At 42.8% G+C, this 24,757-nt stretch overlaps 1 protein-coding gene across 1 annotated transcript in view; it reads right to left on the bottom strand.

Moving 5' to 3' along the window:
* Positions 1–24,757, bottom strand: part of NECAB3 (N-terminal EF-hand calcium binding protein 3) — a 145,292-nt gene that overhangs the window by 14,709 nt on the left and 105,826 nt on the right. Inside the window, exons 6-10 of the mRNA XM_077459163.1 lie at positions 24,485–24,621; positions 23,067–23,179; positions 22,765–22,844; positions 19,525–19,578; positions 14,979–15,091 (exon numbers count right to left, since the gene is read on the bottom strand). Coding sequence (XP_077315289.1) covers positions 14,979–15,091; positions 19,525–19,578; positions 22,765–22,844; positions 23,067–23,179; positions 24,485–24,621 — 497 coding nt within the window. The remainder of the gene's footprint in view (positions 1–14,978; positions 15,092–19,524; positions 19,579–22,764; positions 22,845–23,066; positions 23,180–24,484; positions 24,622–24,757) is intronic.

Raw genomic sequence — 24,757 nt, 5'->3', positions numbered from 1 at the left:
GTGTGAGTGTGCCTGGCATGTTCTACTGTGTAGTGTCGTGTTGGTGCAACTCACCGATCCTCTCTCCTCGGTGTCAGAACGAAAAATACCGACACGGAGGAGAGATTACATCACTTCCTCTCCTGTGTTTACATTACAGGAGAGGAAGTGATGTCACGGAGCATTTTCATTCGTCGGGAGCGATCGCGAGGGGGTGGCCATGAATGAATGGCCGCCCCCTCATCCCGGATCGCTCCCGAACGAATACCGACCGCCGCAGGCACCGGGGGGGGCCGATCGGGCCCCCCACCCGCGGGAAGGCAGGGACGTACAGGTACGCCCATATGCCTGCCCGTGCCATTCTGTCGACGTACATCGTCGTGCGGCGGTCGGCAAGTGGTTAAATCAGTTTAGCTAGAAAATTACACATTTTTTTTTAGCAGAGACCCTAGGGAATAAAATGGCGATCATTGCAATTTTTTATATCGCAGTGTGTTCTCGCTGCTGCAAACACAATTTAATAAAAATCCACTTTAATGAATTACAAAATGAGACAAAACACAATATAGACCCAAATTTTCAAAAATGTGAAAGACGATGTTACACCGAGTAAATAGATACCTAACATGTCACACTTTAAAATTGCGCACGCTAGTGGAATGGCGACAAACTGCGGTACTTAAATTGGAAGTAAACCCATCGATTTAATCGTTTAAAAAAACTGTTACATTCCCGGCATGCCGGAAATGCTAACTGTCACATTGGTTGTGCTCTCAACCAAACTGTCAAACCATCCAATGGTTGGTGTCATAACTGATCATATGTGCAGCACCATAGCAGTTGAAGATTAAACAGAGGCCAAGATGGCAGCTTCCTTGGCTGAAAACAATAGGAGGGTTTACTTCCACTTTAAGAATCTCCATAGGCGACGCTTTAAACACTTTTACAGGTTACCCGTTTAGAGTTACAGGGAAGGTCCAGCACTAGAATTATTGCTCTCGGTCTAACTTTCGCGATGATACCTCACATACTGTATGTGGTGCGAATACCATTTACATATGCGTGCGCGACTTACTTATGCATCTGCTTCTGCGCGCAAGCACAGAGGGATGGGGGCGCTTTAAATATTACATTTTTTTTTTTTTTACACTTTCCTTTTAATTATTTCTGATCACTTTTATACCTATTACAAGGAATGTAAACATCCCTTGTAATAGAAATAAGAATGACAGGTCCTCTTTATGGAGAGATCTGGGGTCAAAAAGACCCCGACTCTCTCCTTTACCTTTTAAAGCAAAGGATTTAAAAAAAAATTTTTTACTTTCAGCCTGGACCAGAAGTGACATCATGATGTCGCTCCGGTCCTCCAAGGCCATACATAGAGGCGATCAAAGAGGATCTACTCGTTGATCAGCTCTGAGACTAGCCGACCGCGCCCTCAGATCATTTCTCGGGGCGAACTGGCGGAAACGGTAAGCCCGAGAAACACCAGCGAGCTTTGGAAAGTGTTTCAGCAGCTCATGAGCCGCTTGGAACGCTTTCATGAGAAAGCTAGGCGTCGGCTGTAAAAAACAAAATCAGGGTTATGGCTGATATCTTCAGCCATAATCCCGGTAAACCACTTCAAAGCCAAAACATATATATATGTATTGTGGACTTGAAGTGGTTAAAGTGTATTTCCACTTTTGCAGTCAGCCTGGGATAACACCTACTTTATATTTGTCACATGCTCTTTTTTATGGAATATCTTAAAAAAAAAAATATGCTGCTTACATTTTTTGATGTTTTTTTTTCCTGATAACTCCAGCACTGAAAAAGCCTACTGCGCCATTCTCCGTCCTTGTGCGTCGCAACACTCGCAGGGAACGGAGCTCGGCTCTGTGGTAGATCAAGCGGAGACACGGCTCACACACACAGCAGGGAGACATCGCAGGATCCTGGGGACAAGGTAAGTAACCTCTTCCTGGATCCTGCGATGCGATCCAGAGTCTGGCTCGGGGGGGGGGGGGGGGGGGGTTACCGCTTTTGGTACTGAAAATCCACCCCGAGCCACAATCCTGAATACCGCCAGGGAGGTTAAGTAACTTCTAAAAAGGTGAAAAAAAAAAAGTGTGGATGCGAGTCCGATCCGTCTCAGGATTCTTCCTCCACTCACAGATCATGTTACAGGCAGCGTAATCAGTGATAGAAGTTTTCTCAGTGGAGGAGAGGGCAGGAGGGGGCGTGTCCCTGTCAGATCATCTTTAGTGCAGCTGAGCCTGGAGACTTGAAGCTGTTAACCCCAACAGTGATGGAAGTTTAGCAGCAGGAAGAGGACAGGGCAGCCCTGCAGTGAAGATTTCTACAGAATCCAGCAGCCTGACATTGTGGGACATACTTCGTTACAGGTAAGCAATGTAACTAAAGCTGTGGAGGAAAAACATGTTTTTAACCTCCCTGGCGGTACGATTATTTCAGATTTTAGGTGCTAAAAGCGGTACCATTATTTTGCATGAAAATTTGGTGTTTTATTTTGTAGTCCTGTAATTCTTAGGAATAACTCTCTTAAATCTGTCCAAACCAGAGTCTAGCAGACATCCCGGGTATAATAAAGTTTGAAAAATGAAATCATAAATTATAATATAATAAATAATTATAAATAATTGTACCAAATAATAATATAACAATAATAAAAATTATTCAATAATGTAATCAAATCAAAAACACTGAAATTTGCTGAGTTGCAGAATTGTCACTGTCATTACTTTTCAGTATTTGATGACGGATCTCCCCACAAATCGCTACCGCTCAATTCTGCGAGTGATTCTAATTTATTATCGCTGTTTTCTAGTTGGTCTGAAATAATTTTTGATGTAAAGGGACAGTTTTGGTTGCTATGGACAATCTCCAGTTTCCAGGCAGAAAGAACAGTTTTTATAATATAAAACTGCATGCAGAGCACTGGGCAGACCACTAGGGACAAAGGGGATGTGAAATAATTTCATACAGCAATGTAATCTGTAAGATTACATTATACTGTATGTATACTGTGTGTTTCACTTTTTGAATTTGGCACCGATCTCCGTCCCTGTGCGTCGCAACGCTCGCAGGGAACGGAGATCGGCGATGTGATAGATCGAGCGAGACCCGGCTCGCTCGCACAGTGGGGAGACAACGCGGGATCCGAGGGAGAAGGTAAGTAAACCTCCTCCTGGATCCAGCGATGCAGTCCCGAGTCTGGCTCGGGGTTACCGCTTTTGGTATAAAAATTCCACCCCGAGCCAGACTCGGGAAGACCGTCAGGGGGGTTAACCAAATTTTAGCTTCAATAAGAAAAAACTCAACTGCCATGATGCACCAGAAATTTTTTAAAATGAAACTCCAGCTAAAATTTTTTATTTTGTATGGAGTTATAAAGGTTTTAGAACCTCTGCCAGGTTTCTATTGCTGTCTGTTGTGTAGGGAAAGTACAGATGATCAATGATCATCCATTTTGCATCTGATGTACATTTTGTGTTATCTAACATTAAAGCGGAGAGCCACCCAAAAATTGAACTTCCGTTGATTGGATTCCTCCCCCCCTCCAGTGTTACATTTTGCACCTTTCAGGGGGGAGGGGGGAGCAGACACCTGTCTAATCCAGGTATTTGCTCCCACTTCCGGGCATAGATCGCTGCAGGCTCTTCAGTGATCTAGGCCATGTCCGGCCCCTCCTCCGCCCCCTGTCCCCCACTGTCTTCTGGGAGACACACAGGTCCCAGAAGGCAGCAGGGACCAGTGAGGATGCGCAGCACGACTCGCACATGTTTAGTAGAGAACCAGGCTGTTCACTTCCCGATTCCCTTACGGAAGATGGCAGAGCCTCCACCCTAGAGCTGAGGGACAGATCAGTTTCAGGTGAGGACATCGCGGGCGCCCTGGACAGGTAAGTGTCCATATTTTAAAAGTCAGCAACTGCAGTATTTGTAGCTGCTGACTTTAAAAAAAATTGTCAGAACTCTGCTTCAAAAAGGCAAAGGTTTACTTTACTACAATGGGTTTGATTAACTAAAGGCAAATAGGTTGCATGCTTTGCTAGAGAAGATGCTCTTTGCAAGGGAGTTTACTCCAGACCATAGTAAAGGTGAAGCTCTGCTGACTTTCATCATCCAATCATGTGCAAGCAAAAACATTTTTTTTTCCTTTTCCTTGCACATGATTGTGTATTCTTTAAAAAGTGAAACATCACCACATTTACTAAGCTCTGGGGCAAATGCAAGTGTAACTTCCCTTGCAAAATGAACAGACTATTTGCCCTTAGCAAATCAACCTCAATGTCTAGTAAACAAGTCTGAAGGGGAAATCTATGATCCCAGCTCATCACAGACCCAAGGAACCTCAACAGACATGGGGAATCACCAGATTGACCACTACCCTGACAGCCTTATCTTGAAGAAGACATCTAATGAGCACGGACTTTGATGCAATCCTACCTAATGACTGGATAAATGTGAAGTAATTAGTTGCTATTAATCAATGATGTTAAAACCCAATCAATCCATTGTTTATAATTGGGAATGTTCATATTTCAACACTCAGTAGCTTGTATGAGCTATTTTCTAAAAAAAAAAAAATCTTCTCCATCTGTGGTACAGACAGCGACAAAAAACCTGGTATACAAAAGGGGTGGTGGAAAGCTGGACTATTGGTCAGGGTTGGGTGTTGAGGTTGAGAAATAAACAATAGGAATATGCTCTGCTTATGCTCTGATCAGGTTTCATTTACCGCTACCTCACTCCCAGTAACAGTATGGGGTCCCGCCGTGCACATAGAGTGGACTCCATGCCTGCACTTAACTATTCCATACCTCGGCACAGGCTAGGGACCTTTGCGACATGAGTCTGCTCCCGTTGCTATGGGAGACTGACGGCTCATGGGGAGAGTGCCAACAACAACTCCCTCCTGCAAGAGGCTATCCCACCTATCTTAGGCACACGCTTAATGACAGGCTGCTTGTAGATATATGTTATCCTAGATAACCACTTGCTCATACTCCACAATGTGTTAATGCTTATGGAGGTGTCTTCATACCCCAAGTATCTAGTGACCTGAACCATGAGGTGGTGCTGGTTACTTGCATTACACCCCATAACTTCTGCTGCCCCAGAATACCTGCAAAGGTGGTGTCCATGTCATTATAGAGTCCATCAGAGGCATCCTCCAGCAGCTGGCATCATCGTGGCGAACCCCAAGTTCTGACGACTTTACATCTGGGAAGTAATGAGTGACATTCTTCTGCTCCTCATGGGTGTTGTTCTCCAACTTTCTCCCTTATGGGTCCTGCATCTCTCTCTCCCTGGCCTATTGTGGACCCTGGTCCCCTAAGGGTCTTCTTCAACCTCTTTAACCATGGAATCCCATGAGTATGGACTCCTGTCACTTTTATACAACACAGGATCACTGGGTCAAACTCAGAAAGCATTAACTCCTACCCTCCTACACTCCCATCCAGGACATCACCTAACTAGCTATTTTCAACCTGCTAACAAGCAGCGGCAGCCAATGGCTCCCACTGCTGTCAGCAAAGTCTGTGTGAGCAGAATGAGGAGAGAAGATCGGCACATTGCTGTATTGATTATCGATACAGGAGTCAGGTAACAGTTAAGGAGAGGAAGGGGGGAACACATAGAGAATACATTAAGGCAAAAACCTTTAATGTCTAGCTAGTGTTAACAAATCAACAAAAACTTGACTTGCATATTATTCCTAAAAAAAAATTTCACTGCTCACCCAAGTCATGTCTTTCTTTTTCTCAACTTAAGAAGCCATTTGGACTAGGGGTGAAACATTTTCAAGGCATTAGACTTGATTTGCCACATCTGATTAAATGATCTTGATGACTTAAACCATCATGGACTAAAAATGTTTTATGGATTGATGGAGTCGATCAATATTATGTGTGGAAAGAATGATACAAAAGTCTCAGAATTAATTTGAGGATTTGGAAAACTTCACAAATTAAATATTTTTTCCTTACAGTCTCCCTAAACGTCTTTGTCATTTCCATCATAGGAAATCTTCTGATCATTGCATTAGTATCCATCACCGCAGCTCTTCAGTCCCCCGTGTATAATCTCTCATTTTCAGATCTCTTGATTTCATCCAACATTCTTCCGAACATGCTTGGCTGTCATCTTCTTGGTCTAGGAAATAATTGCTTTATGCGGCTCGGCTACATCACACAGTGATACTGAATCAATGCAATTGGAATCTGACTGAGTAAAATTAAAGTGTTTAGACCATCTGAAGTCCAACTGGGGAATTAAAGTGACACTAAAGATTTGTTTTTTTTTTGTTTGTTTTTTAAATAACAAACATATCATACTTACCTCCACTGTGCAGCTCGTTTTGCACAGAGTGGGCCCAAACATCCTCTTCTGGGGTCCTTTGGTGGCTCTCGCGGCTCCTCCTCGCATTAGATAACCCCCTGGGGTTACCCTGAGGGCACGCTCCCGAGTCATCCATTCGGTGTCCATAGAAGCAGAGTGTATGACTCGGCCCTGCCCCCCGGGTCATTGGATTTGATTGACAGCAGCAGGAGCCAATGGCTGAGCTGCTATCAATCCATCCAATCAGGACCCAAGACACCGGCTTTTGCTGGTGTGGTCATCCCCGAAACGAGATAGAGGGGGTACAGATAAGTAAAACGGGGACTCGGGGGCTGCAGCATTACAGGAGGTTTTTCACCTCAATGCATTGAGGTGAAAAACCTTGAAGGTTTACAACCCCTTTAACTAAACTCTCTCTGCCACTAAACTCCCTTCTGTTTCAGGTCTATCTGCGCCACCTGTGCGAGTTTCTATTTTAGAGTTAAATAGCAACTAGCGCAGGGTGTGCACATAAGTAATAGAGGGAATGCAGCTGTTTTCCATATAGAAAATTGCAACAGATTCCGGACAAGTCTGACCTTGTCATACAGGATGTGAGTTGTCAGCAGACAGCTCACATACCTCTCTGCCTGTGCAGTGATTACACTACATGAGCAGTGCCTGCTGGTTTAACACCCTCCTCCTCCCTCCTGCTCTCCATAAATCAAGAGAGAGCATGCAGCTCCAATTCTCCTGTTCTCTGAGCTGTGTGTTGTATTTGTCACAGTCAGAGAACGGATCTGTCCTAATTAAAAAGGGGCTTGTACCCCCTTGGCTATTTAAGAGCAGCATCTGGTCCATTTTTATGTTAAGAAGAGTGCTACAAGCTTGTATATTTGCAGAAAACCAATATCCAGCATACAGCAAACATAAAAATATAAGTTAATAAAAAACCCAGTGAAATTTTCTGATAAATAACTAAATGGAAAGCCTAACTAACAACTAACTATATACAAAATGGGGTACACAGAAAAGCAAGGGAAACTGGAGGTGCAAGGAGCAGATGGGAAGGGGGAGGTCAAAACAGGAATCAGGAACAAGGGAGAGCATGTACAACCAGCGGGATACAGTGTTCAGTGTAATGGCTAACAGTATCTGGAAGCAAGCAAAACACTGGAACAAGAGGCACTAATAGAGGGAGAACTAAATACCCTCCCAGCAGCCAGCATCAGGTGGAAACGTATTACTGGGATCTGCTAGCTGCTGGGAGACACCCACTGGTGGACACTACAATTACAAGCCTTCACCCACCCAGGGAACCACAGTGCCACCTACATGTGATCCAGGCGCTATTACTCTGTTAACTCCCCCCCTCCCAATGTAATTAAACAGTAAATCCAGAAGGTTTCCCTCTGGCATCATTTTTTGCATCTATTGTAAAACATTTTACATTGCTGATATCACAATAATTTAACACTATTTTATAATGTTTTCTGGACATATTGCCATTGTTTCATACATCCTATATTTGCAACATTCTTAATCATGCCAGAGGTTATAAAGCAGTATAAGCAGTTCTGTCTTACATAGGACTTTGCTGATGGTACATATAATGATGTCAGTATGTGAAAAGTTCCAAGGCTAAGAAGATTTAGCTGCATCATGTAATGAGATCTCTATCTCTCTATAGCTTCTTTCAGCTGTAACATCTCTGGAACGTTCAGCGGAAAAGGGGTTTTCGCCAACAATGAAGGTGACATATATTCACCTCTACGATGACTCACAGCTGCAGAGAACAGGCAATGCCCTTCTCTAGGAAAAATCACAATAGTTTTTAATTTTTTTATTTAAGCCATTTTCTAACTAAGAAAGAACAGGAAAAGCTTTATTATTTTGCTGTTACCTTGACCCAGCAGCATGTAATCATTTTATGCCTTGCTGTATAATAAAATGTTCAGATTTGACAACCATTAAATTGTCTCTATAGCCAAAATAGATATCAGCAAGAGTAATTTGGCTACACCCACTGTTCACCGCGGCGCAATATGAGCGCCACATTACTAGTCTCCTTGGGGCACCCAAAGGTGTACCAGGTCTTTTATAATCCTATGATGTTCACCGGTGCTAAAGTGTTCGGGTTTGGTTTAAAGAAGAGGTGGCAGCATCTCTGATTCACATGTGAGCAGGGCCTACTCACCCTGCAGGCGGCGTGACCTCTTCTCGTGTACATGCTGATCAATGCCCGGGACCAGGCGGGGGCCACGGTCATGCATTACAAGCACCGAGGCGGAACGCCTTCCCCCTCCTGCCGCCTTCCATTGCTCTCTCTGGCTTTCCCATCGGGAGACTTGAGCTACTAACTGGCATGTCCGCCAGCTAGTCAGAGACCCATACAAATCCGAAATCAACTTTGATTGGGTCTCCGGTATGGTAACCCGGAAGCAATGACATAAATTAATTTCTGCTTTATCTGGATGTCAACAGCGTCTTTTTTTGAAAATCGAAAGTATTAAAAAATGCAGATCTTGCCATTTTGAATGCTTTCAAGTGCAAAGGAAGTATTTGGGGTCGTATTGACCCCAGATCCCTCCATAAAGAGTACCTGTCACATGCTTACTGCTGTCACAAAGATGATTACATTCCTTATGACAGCAATAAAGTGATAAAAAAAAAGTAAAAGTAAAGCAACAGTGTAAAAATAACATTGAAAATAAATAAATAAAGTGCCCCGTCCCCTCGTGCTATTGCACAAAGGCAAAGGCGTGGGTTGGTCACGCACGCAAACAGCGATTGTCCCACACATGTGAGGTATCGCCGCATACATTGGATCGTGAGCAGTAATTCTAGCACTAGACCTCCTCTGTACATAAAAAGTGGTAACCTGTAAAGGCTTTCTAAAACCTTGCCCATGGATAGTAAAATGTACATCGTTTGTTGCTGTTGCATGGGTGTACGCAATTTTAAAGCATGACGTGTTTGTTATCTATTTATTCAGTGTGATATCATATTTTATCATTTACAAATAAATTGGATTATGTATTTTTTTTTTTTTTGCATTAAAATGTAAAAAAATATATTTTTTCCCCAAAAATTGCATTTGAAAAACCACTGCGCAAAAATGTGCGACATAAAAAGTGCAAAACCCACCAATTTGTTCTCTAGGGCCTCTGCTTTAAAAAATATATATAATGTTTGGGGATTTTTAAGTAATTTTCTAGCAAAAAAAATGGTTTTCACATGGAAACAAAAAGTGCCTGAAAATGCCTGGACTTCAAATGGTTAAGGCAGAACCCTGGCCTAGGGATGAGCAGTACACTGTGTGCAGTTGTGTAACATACAGAACTCCGCTGTGAAACGTCTTGTTCCATGTCACTGCACACCTTTGTCTTTCAAATATAGCAGTTAGGAGGGACACCACTGAGCCTCTGCCCTATTCCACCAGTCCAGCATAACTCTGCCACCCCAATCCCAGTGCAGACCTCATACATGCACTTAACTCCTTCAGCTCTTCCGTACCATGCGGCAGTGGCAGCTGGTGGGGCTTTTTTTTGGGGTGGGGGTGGCAAACAGCACTAACACACTCCCCCACCATCACTTGCTGTCCTTACCTTGGATGCGGGCGGTGAGAGCATGGCGGGCTCGGGAAAGCTGCTTCGGTATCTTCTCCTGGTGCAGCTTCCGCTGTGTTTCCTCTCTCCTCCTCCTGGCGCTAGGTGTCCAATAGGATCGCAAGAGGTTTGGCCGATTGGGAAACAGGTTTCATACCTGCTTTTTCCGATTGGCCGGAAGGAGGAACAGTGTTGCAACAGCAAATTTTTATCCGCTGTTGCAACACACCTGGGTGGGCTCCAGACGTAATGCTCTGTGTCCCGATTCCACCCTATTTTAAAGCCTATTAGAGCCTGAGGCTCTAATCAGTGCTTCAGAAAAAACACCCCGACCACTGTAATTCATATGCCGGTGACCCGAAAGGGGCCGGACACATGAGGGCAGCCGAGGCAGCAGTGGATAGATTCATGCTATGCATGAATCTATCCATTATGCATATAGGGGGTGGCGAAGATAGGGGGGTGGCGAAGATAGGGGGTGTGGCTCCCGGGAGCCCCTAATGAACAGGCCGCCCCTGCTATGCGGCTCTGTCCTTGGCGTCTCCATACCGTGGGTTCAGTCCCAATTGCTTTTGTGCCTACCAATCCCTTCACTACTGGAGGACCTGTCACCCATGCCTGGTACCCCTCTCCGCTGTCTGGCTGCTATTCATTCCCACCACTCTCTGGTTACCTGTAGCAAAGACACACTTTTTCCATTCTCTTGCTGAGTCAACCCCCCCATAGTGGCTTTCCGCTCCTTCCTCTTCAACTCCACATGTGCTTTACAGGCCCTGTTCTTCTGATACACCATGTACCTTCATGAACCCTTTGAAGAACTTCAGACCAGGCATAAAATAGTCGATAACCTTTACTGAAACAGTCTCAGTGCATAGTTTCATAAGTGCAGAACACAGATTCTCCCTAACTAACTAACTTGAGGCTGCCCAGGCATACCTTTCCAGGTAGTAGTCTATAACTGTCCATAACGCCTTCAGCTCTCCCGTACCATGCGGCTGGGTCCTTAGGGGCTCCATACTGTTGGTTCAGTCTCGATTGCTTTTGTGGAAATGACTGATAGGGAGGGAGTCAGCATACCCATTCCCTCGCCACCAATCCCTTCGCTGTCACCAGTTAATTAATTGAGAAGGTAGATTTCCGTCTGGGCAGTTCATGGGTTGTTGCAGGTTACATCTTCTCAGGAGGACTCTCACTCTTATTCCATGCGGCCCCTCTCTCTCTCTGAGCCCAGCCCTCCCCTGCCCCTTTTTATAAGCCGAACAGGGGGAGGGCAGATCCTAAAAAGCCCAGTAAAACACAAAACCTGTGTTAACCCTTCCCCAACTGGGCAGTCCAGTAACTAAGTATAACAGCCACACACTATTAATAGGCACCTGCCTACACTTGGCACTAAGGCAAATAGACTGTGTACTTTGAAAAGTGCAGTTGCACTCTGCAAGATCACTTGCTCCAGAGCTTAGTAAATGAGCAAAAGCTTTTCTAACTTCTATCATCCAATCATGTGCAAGCAAAAATGCAGTTTTTTTTTAAATTTTCCTTGCAGGAGATTGGGTATTCTTTGCAATGGGGAGGCTTTACCTCATTTACTAAGCTCTGGAGCAACTGCACTTTGCAAAGTGCACAGTTTATTTTATTTTAGTAAATCAACCCATAGCAAAAACCGTTTTCATTGTTTTTTTTCCATTATTGATGACTGCAGAAATGAATACTGCAGAAAATAGGAATTTGGAATATTTTATGTTTTACCGTGGTGCAAAATGATAAAATGTGACTTTGTGTATGGTATCACATCTAATAAAAATATAGAGTCCTAAAAAATTGTATTATTAATTTTACATTTTAATTACTTTTACAATAGAAAACAATGCATACTCTAAACCAACCTACCCAGAGTGGGTATGAGCATAGAATATACAAAATAAATGGATGCAAACTAAAAAATTATTTCACATGACATAACACCCAACCATGGGTGATGATAATAAAATTAATTAAGATTTTATCTTTTACTAGCTGTAATGGTATGTACTATCCTTGAGACCACACACAAAGTCCCCCTTTCATTATGGGTACCATGGTTTATCAATATACAGTAGGTATGGTGGTATTCGAGGTGGTTGTTTTATGGCTCATTTATTTTCCACTCTCTCAGTACTTGTTTTGTTCTAGCAAATTCACATTTATTGTACCTGGTTATGCCACATTGTTGTGTCAAGGAAGGAATTTGATTGCTATTGCCAACACAGTTAATTTTTAGAAACTTTATTTCCATTGGAGGAGCTCTCATACATTCCTGAGGGCTCTTATTTTTCCAGTTTGCGCATCATCATATCAATCATGTCATTCAGGATTATGCCACACAATGACTTGATTTGTATAAGAATAGTCACAAAAAAATAGCACTGTTTTTTTATTTTTTTTTGCAAGTGACATTTCATTAACCCCCCGTTCACACTAATGTGATTTGTTGTGTGGATTTGTTGTGCACTTGCCATCATGCTGCCATGTACGATAATGAAAATGAAATTATTCTCTATGGTGCCCATTCACATTAATGCACTGCGGTGCAGTGTAATTTTTGGAAAGTTGCGTTTGCTTCTTTTGGTAAATGACAATGCAGATATTACTGTTTACGGTCATTGACCAAAAGCAAAAACACATGAAACTACATAGTAATGCACATAAATGCAATAAAAAATGCACTGAAAGAAGCATGATTTTGCAGCAGCACTAGTATAAATCTGGGCTACGAACCATTCACCACAGTGGTATTGCAATGCAGTGGTTTGATTCTCAACCCACTGTGATGAATAAAGTACTGCAACACAGTGGTGTGAACAGACACCATAGTAAACAAGGCAAGTAGTCTTATTACATAGTTACATAGTAGGTGAGGTTGAAAAAAGACACAAGTCCATCAAGTACAACCTATGTGTGTGATTATATGTCAGTATTACATTGTATATCCCTGTATGCTGTGGTCGTTCAGTTGCATTTCTAATAGTTTTTTGAAACTATCGATGCTCCCTGCTGATACCACCACCTGTGGAAGGGAATTTCACATCCTTGCCACTCTTACAGAAAATAACCATCTACGTAGCTTTAAGGTTAAACCTCTTTTCTTCTAATTTTAATGAGTGGCCTCGTGTCTTGTTAAACTCCCTTCTGCAAAAAAGTTTTATCCCTATTGTGGGATCAGTATTTGTAAATTGAAATCATATCCCCTCTTAAGCATCTCTTCTCCAGAGAGAATAAGTTCAGTGCTCACAACCTTTCCTCATAACTAATATCCTCCAGACCCTTTATTAGCTTTGCTGCCCTTCCTTTTACTCCCTCCATTTCCAGCACATCCTTCCTGAGGACTGGTGCCCAGAACTGGACAGCATACTCCAGGTGAGGCCGGACCAGAGTCTTGTAGAGCGGGAGAATTATTGTTTTATCTCTGGAGTTGATTCCCTTTTTAATGCATGCCAATATTCTGTTTGCTTTGTTAGCAGCAGCTTGGCATTGCATGCCATTGCTGAGCCTATCAGCTACTAGGACCCCCGGGTCCTTTTCCATCCTAGATCCCCCCAGAGGTTCTCCCCCCAGTGTATAGATTGCATTCATATTTTTTCCACTCAAATGCATTATTTTAAATTTTTCTACATTAAACCTCATTTGCCATGTAGTTGCACACCTCATTAATTTGTTCAGATCTTTTTGCAAGGTTTCCATGCACAGAAGTTATTGCCCTACTTAGCTTAGTATCCTCTGTATCCTCTGTAAATACAGTACATACAATTCTAGAAGAAACAACATTCACAATGCATCAGCTGAAAATAGTAAATAGCAATGCTTCAAGCCGTCAAAAAGGTCAAGCTTGATATATTAGCATCCGAGGTCCTGAAGAAGCGGCCTAATCAATGAAATGCATAGACCAAAGAGAACTTTACCTATCCCATATCAGGATGTGCATTGTTACAACAGCTTTGAAGCATTGTTACTTATTGTTTTTGTCTGATGCATTGTGAATGTTATTTCTTTACAACTTTTATGAGATAAATAATTTGGGCTTTAATATCGTTTCAATGCAGTTTGTGAACCCTTGTATATAAATTAGATCCTGGTTGGCATAAGTGAGGTCCGTCATCTCTGGTGCTGTTTGTTTTGGGATGATGGCCCCAATGTGCCATCAATATACTTTATGTTAGATTCTTCATTTGAATATTTTCTGATCTTATTGAAAATACTGTCCTGCTGAAGCTAATTCAACCCTTTGATGTATTTAAAGGTTTCATTCATGTCTCCACTTTCCCTTCTTTCCTCCAGGCTTTACATATTCCGTTCATGCAGTCTCTTCTGATATGGTTTATTCCTCAGACCTTTCACAATTTTTGTTGCTTGTCACTGGACTTGTTCTATCTTATCAATATCTTTTTGTAGGTAAGGTCTCCAGAACTGGACACAATATTCTAAATGAGATCAACTCAAAGATTTCTTCAATGTGAATTAAAGAGGAAGTAAATGGGGATGGGTTTACTTCCTCTTTGATTCCCTGCAAAGGTAAAGCATAATGGACTACTATGCATCGCATAGTAGTCCATTATGTGCCACTTACCTGACACAGGAGCCAGCGATGTCACCGCTGTCCCCTGCAGTCTGGAGCATCCATCTTCTCGTGGGTCTCGCTGCTCCAGCGCTGTCATTCGCCGAAGCCACAATGATGTCACTCCTGCGGATGTGCTCGGGAGCCACCACTCGCGGCATATCGCTGTTGACAGCGACACGCTCAGTGCACCTGCATGCCGCTGTCTACGGCGCATGCGCCGTAGACAGTGGTGCCTGTGTTTTGGCAAATATCTCCTAAACCGTGTAGGTTTAGGAGATATTTCTTGGACCTACAGGTAAGCCTTAATCTAGGCTTACCTGTAGGTCAAAGTGGTTTTTAAGGGTTTACAACCACTTTAACCTAGTCGAATACAGAGTGAGCATGAAAGCACATCTATCACAAATAAGTCAGCTGTGACATTATTAATTAAAATGTTACAATTGAAATCCACAGATAGAAACCTAGTGCTCTTACTGTAAACAGTGCTCCTGGGTAGCGGTGAATTCCTCATAGCTCTGTAAGGAGGCCTTAAATTGATCCGAACGAACTTCAGTGACAGGTAATTGTCTCTGGGCAACCAGGATATACTGAAACAAAAGAAAAGTGCACCAATGACGATGAGAATTATATCTATCTATTTATTGATAGATTTCAATAAAACTAGTGGCCAACGTGATCATATGTTAAAAATATGTATATTATTCATTGTCATGGTTTACATACAATTTAAGGTATAACTAAAGGCAACACTTTTTCTTTAGTTTTGTATAGAGTAGGATTAGAACATCTCTCGGTTTTTATTGCTGTCTGTGCCCCCATCATGAAGATTCATCCTCTCTATTTATCCTGTTTACCATTAACATTAAAAGTGAGAGTAAAAGTAAAATTGAAAATTTCCTATCAAATACTTACCGGAATTTTCCTTACCTGATGGACTCCATGGCAGCATATGTATGAGTTAACCTTGCCTCCGCTCCTCCCCTATAAGACCCCACTCTCATAAATCTTTTCTCTTCTCTTCCGTAACTAGCCTACTCATTACACTGGGGGGCACTCCTACTGCCATGAAATCTATCAGGAAAGGAAAACTACGGTAAGAATTTGATATGATAGGACATTTTCCATTTTCCTGACAGACTCCATGGCAGCATACGTATGTGAACTAACTAGCCATACACCCATTGAGCAGGCGATGCTAACCCAAAGGGTTTCATTTGTACAATAAACAGACAGGCCCTGCAAGCCAAAAAAAACTGAGGATAAGGAAGCAGACTCTACACAATAATGTATTGATTGAGGACCACAAGGCCGCCCTACAGACTACTTTGGGAACCACATTCTGCGAATCTGCCCAAGATGTAGACCCACTCCTGGTTGAGTGAGCAGACGCTACCTCCACACGAGCCAAGCCCTTGGTTCTGTGAGCCTGTTGGTTGGCCTAGGCAATTCGTGCCACAATCGTCCTAGATGAGGCAGGTTTCTCTGTTCTTTCTGGCAAAAGAACGAACAGGCATTCTGAAGGATGAAGGAAGTTGTAGCTTTGTAGATATAACTTCACAATATCTAAGGGATTCCTAGAACTGAAAGAAGGCACTGCTGGGAGTAAACTCAAGATTCCCTGTTTACTATACATGCGCTTTAACCAACTAAGCCACAGCGCACCCTCTCCCACGTCTAAAGGACGCAAGTTAGAACTCTAAAGGTTGGCAGAAAAATTTCTTGGCTCCCGTGAAAGACTGATGCACCCTTGGAAATTGAGTCAAGCATAGATACCAGCACCGCTTGAACTGGAAAAAACGTTAAGAAAGTTTGCCATGACCAGTGAATCGATCTCCGAGGCTTTTTAATGCCGACATGATAGCCAGGAACAAGGCGAACTTGACAGAGAAGCCACCACTTACTCCAAGGTCAGAGACTAGCTGCTACCTTAAAGAATTGTTGGGCAGGAAAAGATGCCTAGACACTGATACACCTGTGAAGGCCGATAAAGCTGACACTTGAACTCCGAGGGAGCTGATGACGCCACTGCCGCCCACAGCGTGCATTCGCTGAACCCCTGGGCAAGAGTAACCCAGGGACACCAGGCCAGAAGAGAAAGCAGCGGCTTGGAATGCCAATGCACTCCAGCTGCCATAGACTGGAAGACACTAGAGCGAGGGAAGAAAACAGACAAACAGAAAAACACACAAACTGCTGCCGTGGAATATGTAATATAAAAGTATACATCATCACACACGGCATGAACACAGATCTACAATTCAATCCTGCTTCCACGATCAAACCGGGCCAGGTAGGCTGATCAAGCCGTATTTGTGTCAGATAAGGCCACCCGCTAATAGCTGGGCTATTTGACCCTTGTGTCACTTGCCTGCCAATGGCCAGGCTTTAGCTCTTCCAGCTCCTTTTCCATTTGCCAACACTATACCCTGCTAATAGCCAAGGCTTATCGGAGTATCGTGACCTGTCTTCCCAGTTGTCACTGTTGGCTGGTCTTGATCGCAGAGAGGAAAAACTTCAGCTAGGCGAATAATCAAACCATTCCTTAGGAGGAGATCAAAAAAGGAACGTGGACTCTAGCTCAGAGCAAAGATTTATGGGAGTGGGGTCCTATAGGGGAGGCGTGGAGGCAGGGTTAATCCACACAAGTGGAGTGGAGTGGAGTGTCAGGAAAACCCAAATTTAGGGTTGTCCCCAGAAAAGTAATAGAGGAGAATAATTTTCCTAAATTTGCAAGGATTTCCTCTTACTTCCTGTTTTGGCTTTTGGACAGGAAGAGAAGGGGAATCTCCCCAATGGGACACAGATGTCAAAAAACAAACCAACAGGTCTTGCGCTATCCAAAATGAAAAGAAAATACCTAAGGTTCTACTTTAACTGGAAACTATACAAAACACATATATAAGTATAGAAAACAAATAGAAATTCCACACCAATACGCCAACAGTTTAAGTTCGCTGGCACTTTTTGGTCTTATCTTTTGCATTATTGAGTATTTTAAGTTGGGATGAGCCAATTTAAGGAATGCCAAGGTTGTCAAGACTGTAGATATTGGAATTTCTCACTCAAATTGGTGTAAACAGACAAGTTTTGGTAGTTTGGCAGAAGATTTTCTATTTCAGCAGAACTTCCTTGTTATGTGGTCAGATTGTGTTACGGGTGTTTGGCACACACAATATTGATAAGACTGTACTCTACATTTATGATGCATAAACTGATAAGAAATACAATTTTGATCTCCGGGAATTCCTGTCTGCTCTTAGTGACATTTCTTGTAATCCTATCTATTTCTCGGACATGAAATGTTTTAAGATTCTACATAACAAAATAAAACTATTCATTCCCTTTAACCACCTCAATAATAACTCCTTCCCTGCCAGTGACATTTTTACAGTATTCAATGCATTTTTATAGCACTGATCACTGTATGTATAAATGCCAATGGTCCCAAAAATGTGTCAAACTTGTCAGATGTGTCCGCCATGACATCACAGTCACAAAAGCCGCAAGGCTCTACTGCTTGTTTAACTTCGTTAGGATGGAGGCGCTGGCAGCCGATCCGATGGACGGATCGGCCTCGGGGAGGCCGACATCGCGGAATTGTTGGACAGGTAAGTGTTCTTATTAAAAGTCAGCAGCTACAGTGTTTGTAGCTGCTGACTTTAAAAAAAAAAAAATTATTGGCCGCAACACCCCTTTAGCCGATCAACCTGGGTACAACCAACCTGTCAGATTTTACATACGATTATTGCAAGTGGCTGTTATAGCCTTTAGCGATAATCATTGTGTTCCCCCGGCAGCTATGGCTACTCCCGCTGGGAGAAGACAATGGCTCGACAGGAGGGAGCCCCGCATCACCACAACCCATGGTTGCATAAAATAAATTTGGTTTGTCTATGGCCTGCTTAGGGTTAAGGTGACAGTGGGTAAAGGTTATAGGAAGTCTGTGCTGAGAGACAAATGAAGGTTGCCATTCAGGACCCTCTTTAATATTGATTGGACCCTGGGCAAAAATTTTCTTGGACCCCCTCCCCCCATGCAATTTCACTCTCCACCTGCTCTGAGACATACAATATATAGTAGCTAGACTTAAAATCAGTTTACTGTATCAGATCAGGCAGCAATTGTGAATGGTTGCCAGAGGTTACAGCATATCATTACTGCTTACTGACTGGTTGCTAGAGGTTACAGCACACATTTTGGCTCATGGATTAGTTGCTAGAGGAAAATGATTTCTGCTTGTTAATTTGTTGCTAGAGTAGAAATTACTGTACAGTAATACTGCTCACTGATTGGTTGCTAGAGGTTACTGCACATCATCTCCTCACTGCAGGGGGGCATGATATACATATCAATGCCGCCTTCATTTACATATCAATGCTGCCAGCGTAGCTATTTACTTAGTAATGACGCCGCTATTTACATATGAATGCCGGTTATTTACATGTAAACACAGGGTCTGCAGGTGAGTCATCTGTACACAACAATAGGGCAGAGCTGGGCAGCATTAGTAGCAGCACTTCACACTGAGATATCAGGACACAGGATGGGACTAAAACTTAATGGGACAAGGGAATTTAAACTAGGGTAGTTGGCAAGTATGAGGCAGCTGCTTTGGACCCCACAGCAATGAAAAGGCCCAGGTCAGCTGCCCCTTTTGCCCTGCCTTAAAGAACCACCCAGTTTCTGCTGTCTCTGGCGTCAAACATTTTGAAATTACTGACCTGGAGAATGGAGGGATTGCACTCCTGGTCTTATGTTTTTTTTATTTGTTCTAAGTCATGGAGAATGTAACAGGAGGAGTTGGAACATATAAATGTGGACAGGAACACCCAACACCCCCAGGTAGACAGGAACAAGGGCAACAACTAATCAGAGCGTTCTCATTATTATAATATACAAGACATATAAAAACCAGGAGGCCAACTCAGCTTCACTTGACTTCACCTATAAAGAAAATCACTGTTGGGCGGCCGGGCCATTTACCTACATTTTTCTGTAAGAAGTTTTAAAGACAACTTACCATTTGTGTGGTACTAGAAGTTACCTCCGCTTGGCCTGGTTGTAGTCGAGGACTCTACAAGCATAAGAAGGAAAAAATACATAAAATAAAACCTCAAATGCTCAAGTCGGGTACTTATTGCAATACTGCACTGGATCATAACCTACCTATGTAATTATACCACAATCCACCAAATAGAAATGTAAACCCTGTATGCTTGTATGTATTTATGATACCATGGCAATTCTAACATGGGTTGTTGGAGGTACACTTTGATGTTCTGAGGAGCTGATTTACACACAGAGGAGCACCAGACTAAAGGCCTATAGGCTATAGACTATAGGCTTTGAAAAAAAATACAAGGCATTCTGGGAATGGTGGTGGTGCCAAGCAAGCAACACCCTGTGGTCAGTATGCAGTGTGGCAGTTTCTCGGGCACAGGACCTGGTAGATGACAGCTTTCACAGTAGTAGCACACGGATACATCAGTGATTGTCAGCTTCCCCCGTTGACACTCAGGTATGGGATATGCATATTTACATTGGTCCAAGCTAAATCAATGTATGCAATTAAGAATGTACCTAGAGTTCAGTCTTAATGTTAATGTGTAAATTGTGAAAGAAACAGGATTTTATTTTTTAAGATGGCACTCTCAATGTGGGTGCAGTGGACATTATCCCAACACTGGAGGGCACTGGATGCAATATAACCAGGGCTTTTTTCTCGAAGAATAGGTGCAGGTAATCCCACCCTTCTAAATCACTGCTTTTCTTCACCCCCTACTTACTGCAGCAAGGTGGTATGGCTGTGCAAATTCGACGTACCTGTACGTAGTTTCGTGCACTAGCCTATGTGGGCACACTCGCCAATTGGCCAAGAGGGGAGCCAATCAGCGGGCCAACCGCAATTGCTCCCCACAGAGGCAGAATTTGGATCTGCCTATGTAAATAAGGCAGATCGCCATTCTGACAGGGGAGGACATAGAGATCCGGCGTTCGCTGTGTTGTCCTAGTCAGTCCATCCCCCACACAGTTAGAAAACACAACCAGGGAACACACTTAACCTTTTGAACGCCCCTGGTGTTAACCCCTTCCCTGCCAGTGTCATTAGTACAGTAATGCCTCGTACACACGATCGGACTTTCTGACAACAAAACCGTGGAATTTTTTTTTCGAAGGATGTTGGCTCAAACTTGTCTTGCATACACACGGTTGGCCAACAATTACGAACGTAGTGACGTACTAGACGTACTACATGTTTTTTCAGCACTTTAGCGCCACCCTTTGGGCTCGTTCTGCTAATTTCGTGTTAGTAGAAATTTGGTGAGTGTTGATTCATGTTTTTCATTTCATGCTTTTCAGTTTGTTTCTGAACAGCCGTTCGTCAACCAGCCATGTTGCGGAATCGGAGAAGATAACGTGTTATTTATTATTGGCCTTGGAGTTATTGCTTTAACATCATTTTTTTAGTTGAATAATGATTTGATTTGGTAGTTTTTCTATATTTTTCGATGCATAAAATGTACTTTTTGGTTAAGTTCTATTGGCAGATAGCATGTGTAATTTACAATAAAAAAATTGTGTAGAATAAACAATACTTGGCTATGTGTTTTACTTCAAATGACAGTTTGGGAGTCGGCAGTTACAATTTAAAAAATACAATGTAAAATTGACAAGGGGGGGACAACATAGTTGTATCTTTTATCTTATAAACTACGGGATAATGGTGTTGTGGTAACAAAAACAAAAAAACAAAAAAAAACAAAAACATAATAATATTATTCTTGATATCACTAGAAAAAAAAAACCTTTGAAAATGTGTTTGTAATAACTCCATCAGTATCACCAGCAAAGCGGCTTCATTATTATCCCACTAAGGAAGAAGAGAAATGTGCGCTGCATTAGGAGATTTCATAATTCCCCACGTCACGAATGTTAATTCTCCATTACGAACGCTAGTTTACAAGACCGACCGCTTCCGGCTCATCCTTGCTTCCGAGCATGTGTGTTTGTACTTTGGAATTTTGTCCGACGGACTTGTGTACACACGATCGGAAAGTCCAACAGCACACATTTGTTGTAGTAAAATTTGAGAGCATGCTAGCCAACATTTGTTGGCGGAAAGTCCGACAACAAAAGTCCGATGGAGCGTACACACGGTCGGACTTACCGCCAACAAGCTCACATCCAACATTTTCCATCAGAAAATGCGATCATGTGTACGTGGCATAATGCCCTGTACACACGGTCAGACTTTGCGACGGAAAATGTGTGATCGGATCTTGTTGTCGGAAAATCCGATTGTGTGTGGGCTCCATCTGACTTTTTCCCGTCTGAATTTCCGACACACAAAGTTTGAGAGCAGGATCTAAAATTTCCCGACAACAAAATCCAATCGTTTAAATTCCGATCGTGTGTAGACAATTCCGACGGACAAAATGCCACGCATGCTCACAATAAATTACGAGACAAAAGCTATTGGCCCGTTTATAGTCCCGTCGTACGTGTTCTACATCACCGCATTCAGAACGATCGGCTTTTCCGACAACTTGGTACGACCGCGTGTATGCTAGACAAGTTTGGGCCAAAATCCATCGGAAAAAAGCCGACGGATTTTGTCGTTGGAAAGTCCGACCGTGTGTATGGGGCATAATAGTGCATATTTTTAGCACTGATCACTGTAATAATGTCACTGGTTCCCAAAAAAGCGTCAGTAAGTATCCGATTTGTTTGCCGCAATGTCGCAGTCCCCCTAGAAATCGCTGACAGCCGCCATTACTAGTAAAAAAAAATTGTAAATACAAAATTCCATAAAAATATCCCATAGTTTGTAGACGCTATAACTTTGCGCAAACCAATCAATATACACTTATTGTTTTTTTTTGTTTTTGTTTTTTTACCAAAAGTATGTAGCAGAATACATATTGGCCTAAACTGATGAAGAAATTTGATTTCTTTAATATTTTTTATTGGACATGTTTTATAGCAGAAAGTAAAAACAAATTTTTTTTTTCTTCAAACTTGTCGCTCTGTTTTTGTTTATAGCGCAAAATATAAAAACAAAAGATGTGATCAGATACCACCAAAAGAATTTTTTTTATTTCATTTGGGTACAGCGTCACACAGCCGCGCAATTGTCAGTTAATGTACTGCAGTGTTGTATCGCAAAAAATGGCCTGGCCAGGAAGGGGGTAAAACCTTCCGGTCCTTAAGTGGTTAATGTTCCTGGTTACCAGTGAAGGAAGCAGATGTGATTACATACCGTACACTCCAGCTTATCAATCAGCTGCTCTAAGCGATTAATCTGTACGGACCACTGGGCCTCCCCATCCACAGGCAGGCCTAGAGAAGACACAAGAAAACTTATACAGAGGAATTAACACATGACATAAACTGCCTTTTGTATGAAAGTGATCAAAGAACTGACTATGTGATCAGAAATCGCCTAACGCGTTTCAGCGGAACAAAAGGGATAATGTGATTGGCTGCTACGGCCATACCAGATTATTTTAATCCTTCAGACACTTCCACACTCGAGATCCATAGTGACAGTTGAAACCATACCATTGGCCAGTATTCCTGAATATGGGTCCGTAGACAGGGGGCACACAGATTTGTGGGTACGGCGGGGGCATCTGCGACCAGCTTGTTTAGGCTCTTCCTGTTTGACATCCTGTCTTGAAATGAAAAGAAGATGTGATTAATAAAGATACAATGCTGACCTGGTCTTTAAAGCCAGAATCTGGACTATAATATTTGGTTCTGGGTAGAAAAGGGAAGGATTGGATTTTTTGAAAAGGCTAAATGCTGTCTGTGGCACTACAGGGGAAATCCGATCGTTCAGAACGAGGTGACGTACAACACGTACAACGGGACTATAAAGAGGCCAGTAGCCAATAGCTTTCGCCTCGTAATTTAATCTGAGCATGCGTGGCACTTTGTGCGTTGGAATTGTCTACACACGATCGGAATTTAAACGATCGGATATTGTTGTCGGAAAATTTTAGGTCCAGATCTTAAACTTTGTGTATCGAAAATTCCGATGGAAAAAGTCCAAAGGAGCCCACACACGATCGGAAATTTCCAACAACACAATCCGATCGCACATTTTTGAGTCCGTAGAGTTCAATATTGAGTTGGCCCACCCTTAGCAGCTATAACAGCTTCAACTCTTATGAAAAGGCCATCCAGAAGGTTTAGGAGCGTGTCTATGGGAATGTCTCACCATTCTTGCAGAAGTGCATTTGTGAGGTCAGGCACTGATGTTGGACGAGAAGGCCTGGCTCGCAGTCTCCACTGTAATTTAAGGTGTTCTATCGGGTTGTGCAGGCCAGTTAAGTTCTTACACCCCAAAAGTATTGGGCCAACGTTCCAAATCATTTGGTGGAGGGGGGATTATGGTGTGGGGTTGCTTTTTGGGGGTTGGACTTGGCCCCTTAGTTCCAATGAAGGGAACTCTTAAGATGTCGGCATACACAGACATTTTGGACAATTTTATGCTCCCAGCTTTGTGGGAACGGTTTGTGGATGACCCCTTCCTGGTCCAACATGACTGTACACAAGTCCACAAAGCAAGGTCCACAAAGACATGGATGAGTGAGTTTGGGGTGGAGGAACTTGACTGGCTTGCGCAGAGTCCTGACGTTAACCAGATACACCACCTCAAAAATGTGCTTCTGGAAGAATGGTTAAACATTCCCATAGACACACTCCTAAACCGTCCCAGAAGAGTTGAAGCTGTTGTAGCTGCAAAGGGTGGGGCAACTCAATATTGACTGGGATTCCATTAAAGTTCATGTGTGTGTAAAGGCAGATGTCCCAATAATTTTGGCAATATAGTGTAAGTTGGCAATAAAGATGATTTCTGGAGTTACACTTTAAATTACTTAGGATTTGGACTTAGTTCTTTTTAAACTGACATACTTCCACTATGGAAATCAATAAAAGTCTAAAATACTAACACACACGTAGCATTGTCCTACCTCTCGCGTCCAGCTTGAGCCTCTATTGCTTCCAAAGCACACTCCATGGAGCTTTGCAGGGAATGCAATTGGTTCATGGTCTCCCGGAGCAAAAACCGCGTGACAAATTGTTCTGTCTGGGAAGCGTTGTCGTAGTTCTGTGAATAATAAAGGATTATTGCCATATATCTACCTTCAGAGTTTCTAAAACACCCACCTGCACCACTGTTTGGCCTTCATGGAGCCCATCTCTGACAGAATCTCTCCAAGAGGAGACTTATGCCGCGTACACAC

This window comes from Lithobates pipiens, unplaced genomic scaffold, assembly GCF_037356315.1.
Source record: "Lithobates pipiens isolate NorthernLeopardFrog02 unplaced genomic scaffold, aLitPip1_a1.2 Scaffold_28, whole genome shotgun sequence".
NCBI lineage: Eukaryota > Metazoa > Chordata > Amphibia > Anura > Ranidae > Lithobates > Lithobates pipiens.
This window is presented reverse-complemented; position numbering and strand designations above follow the sequence as displayed.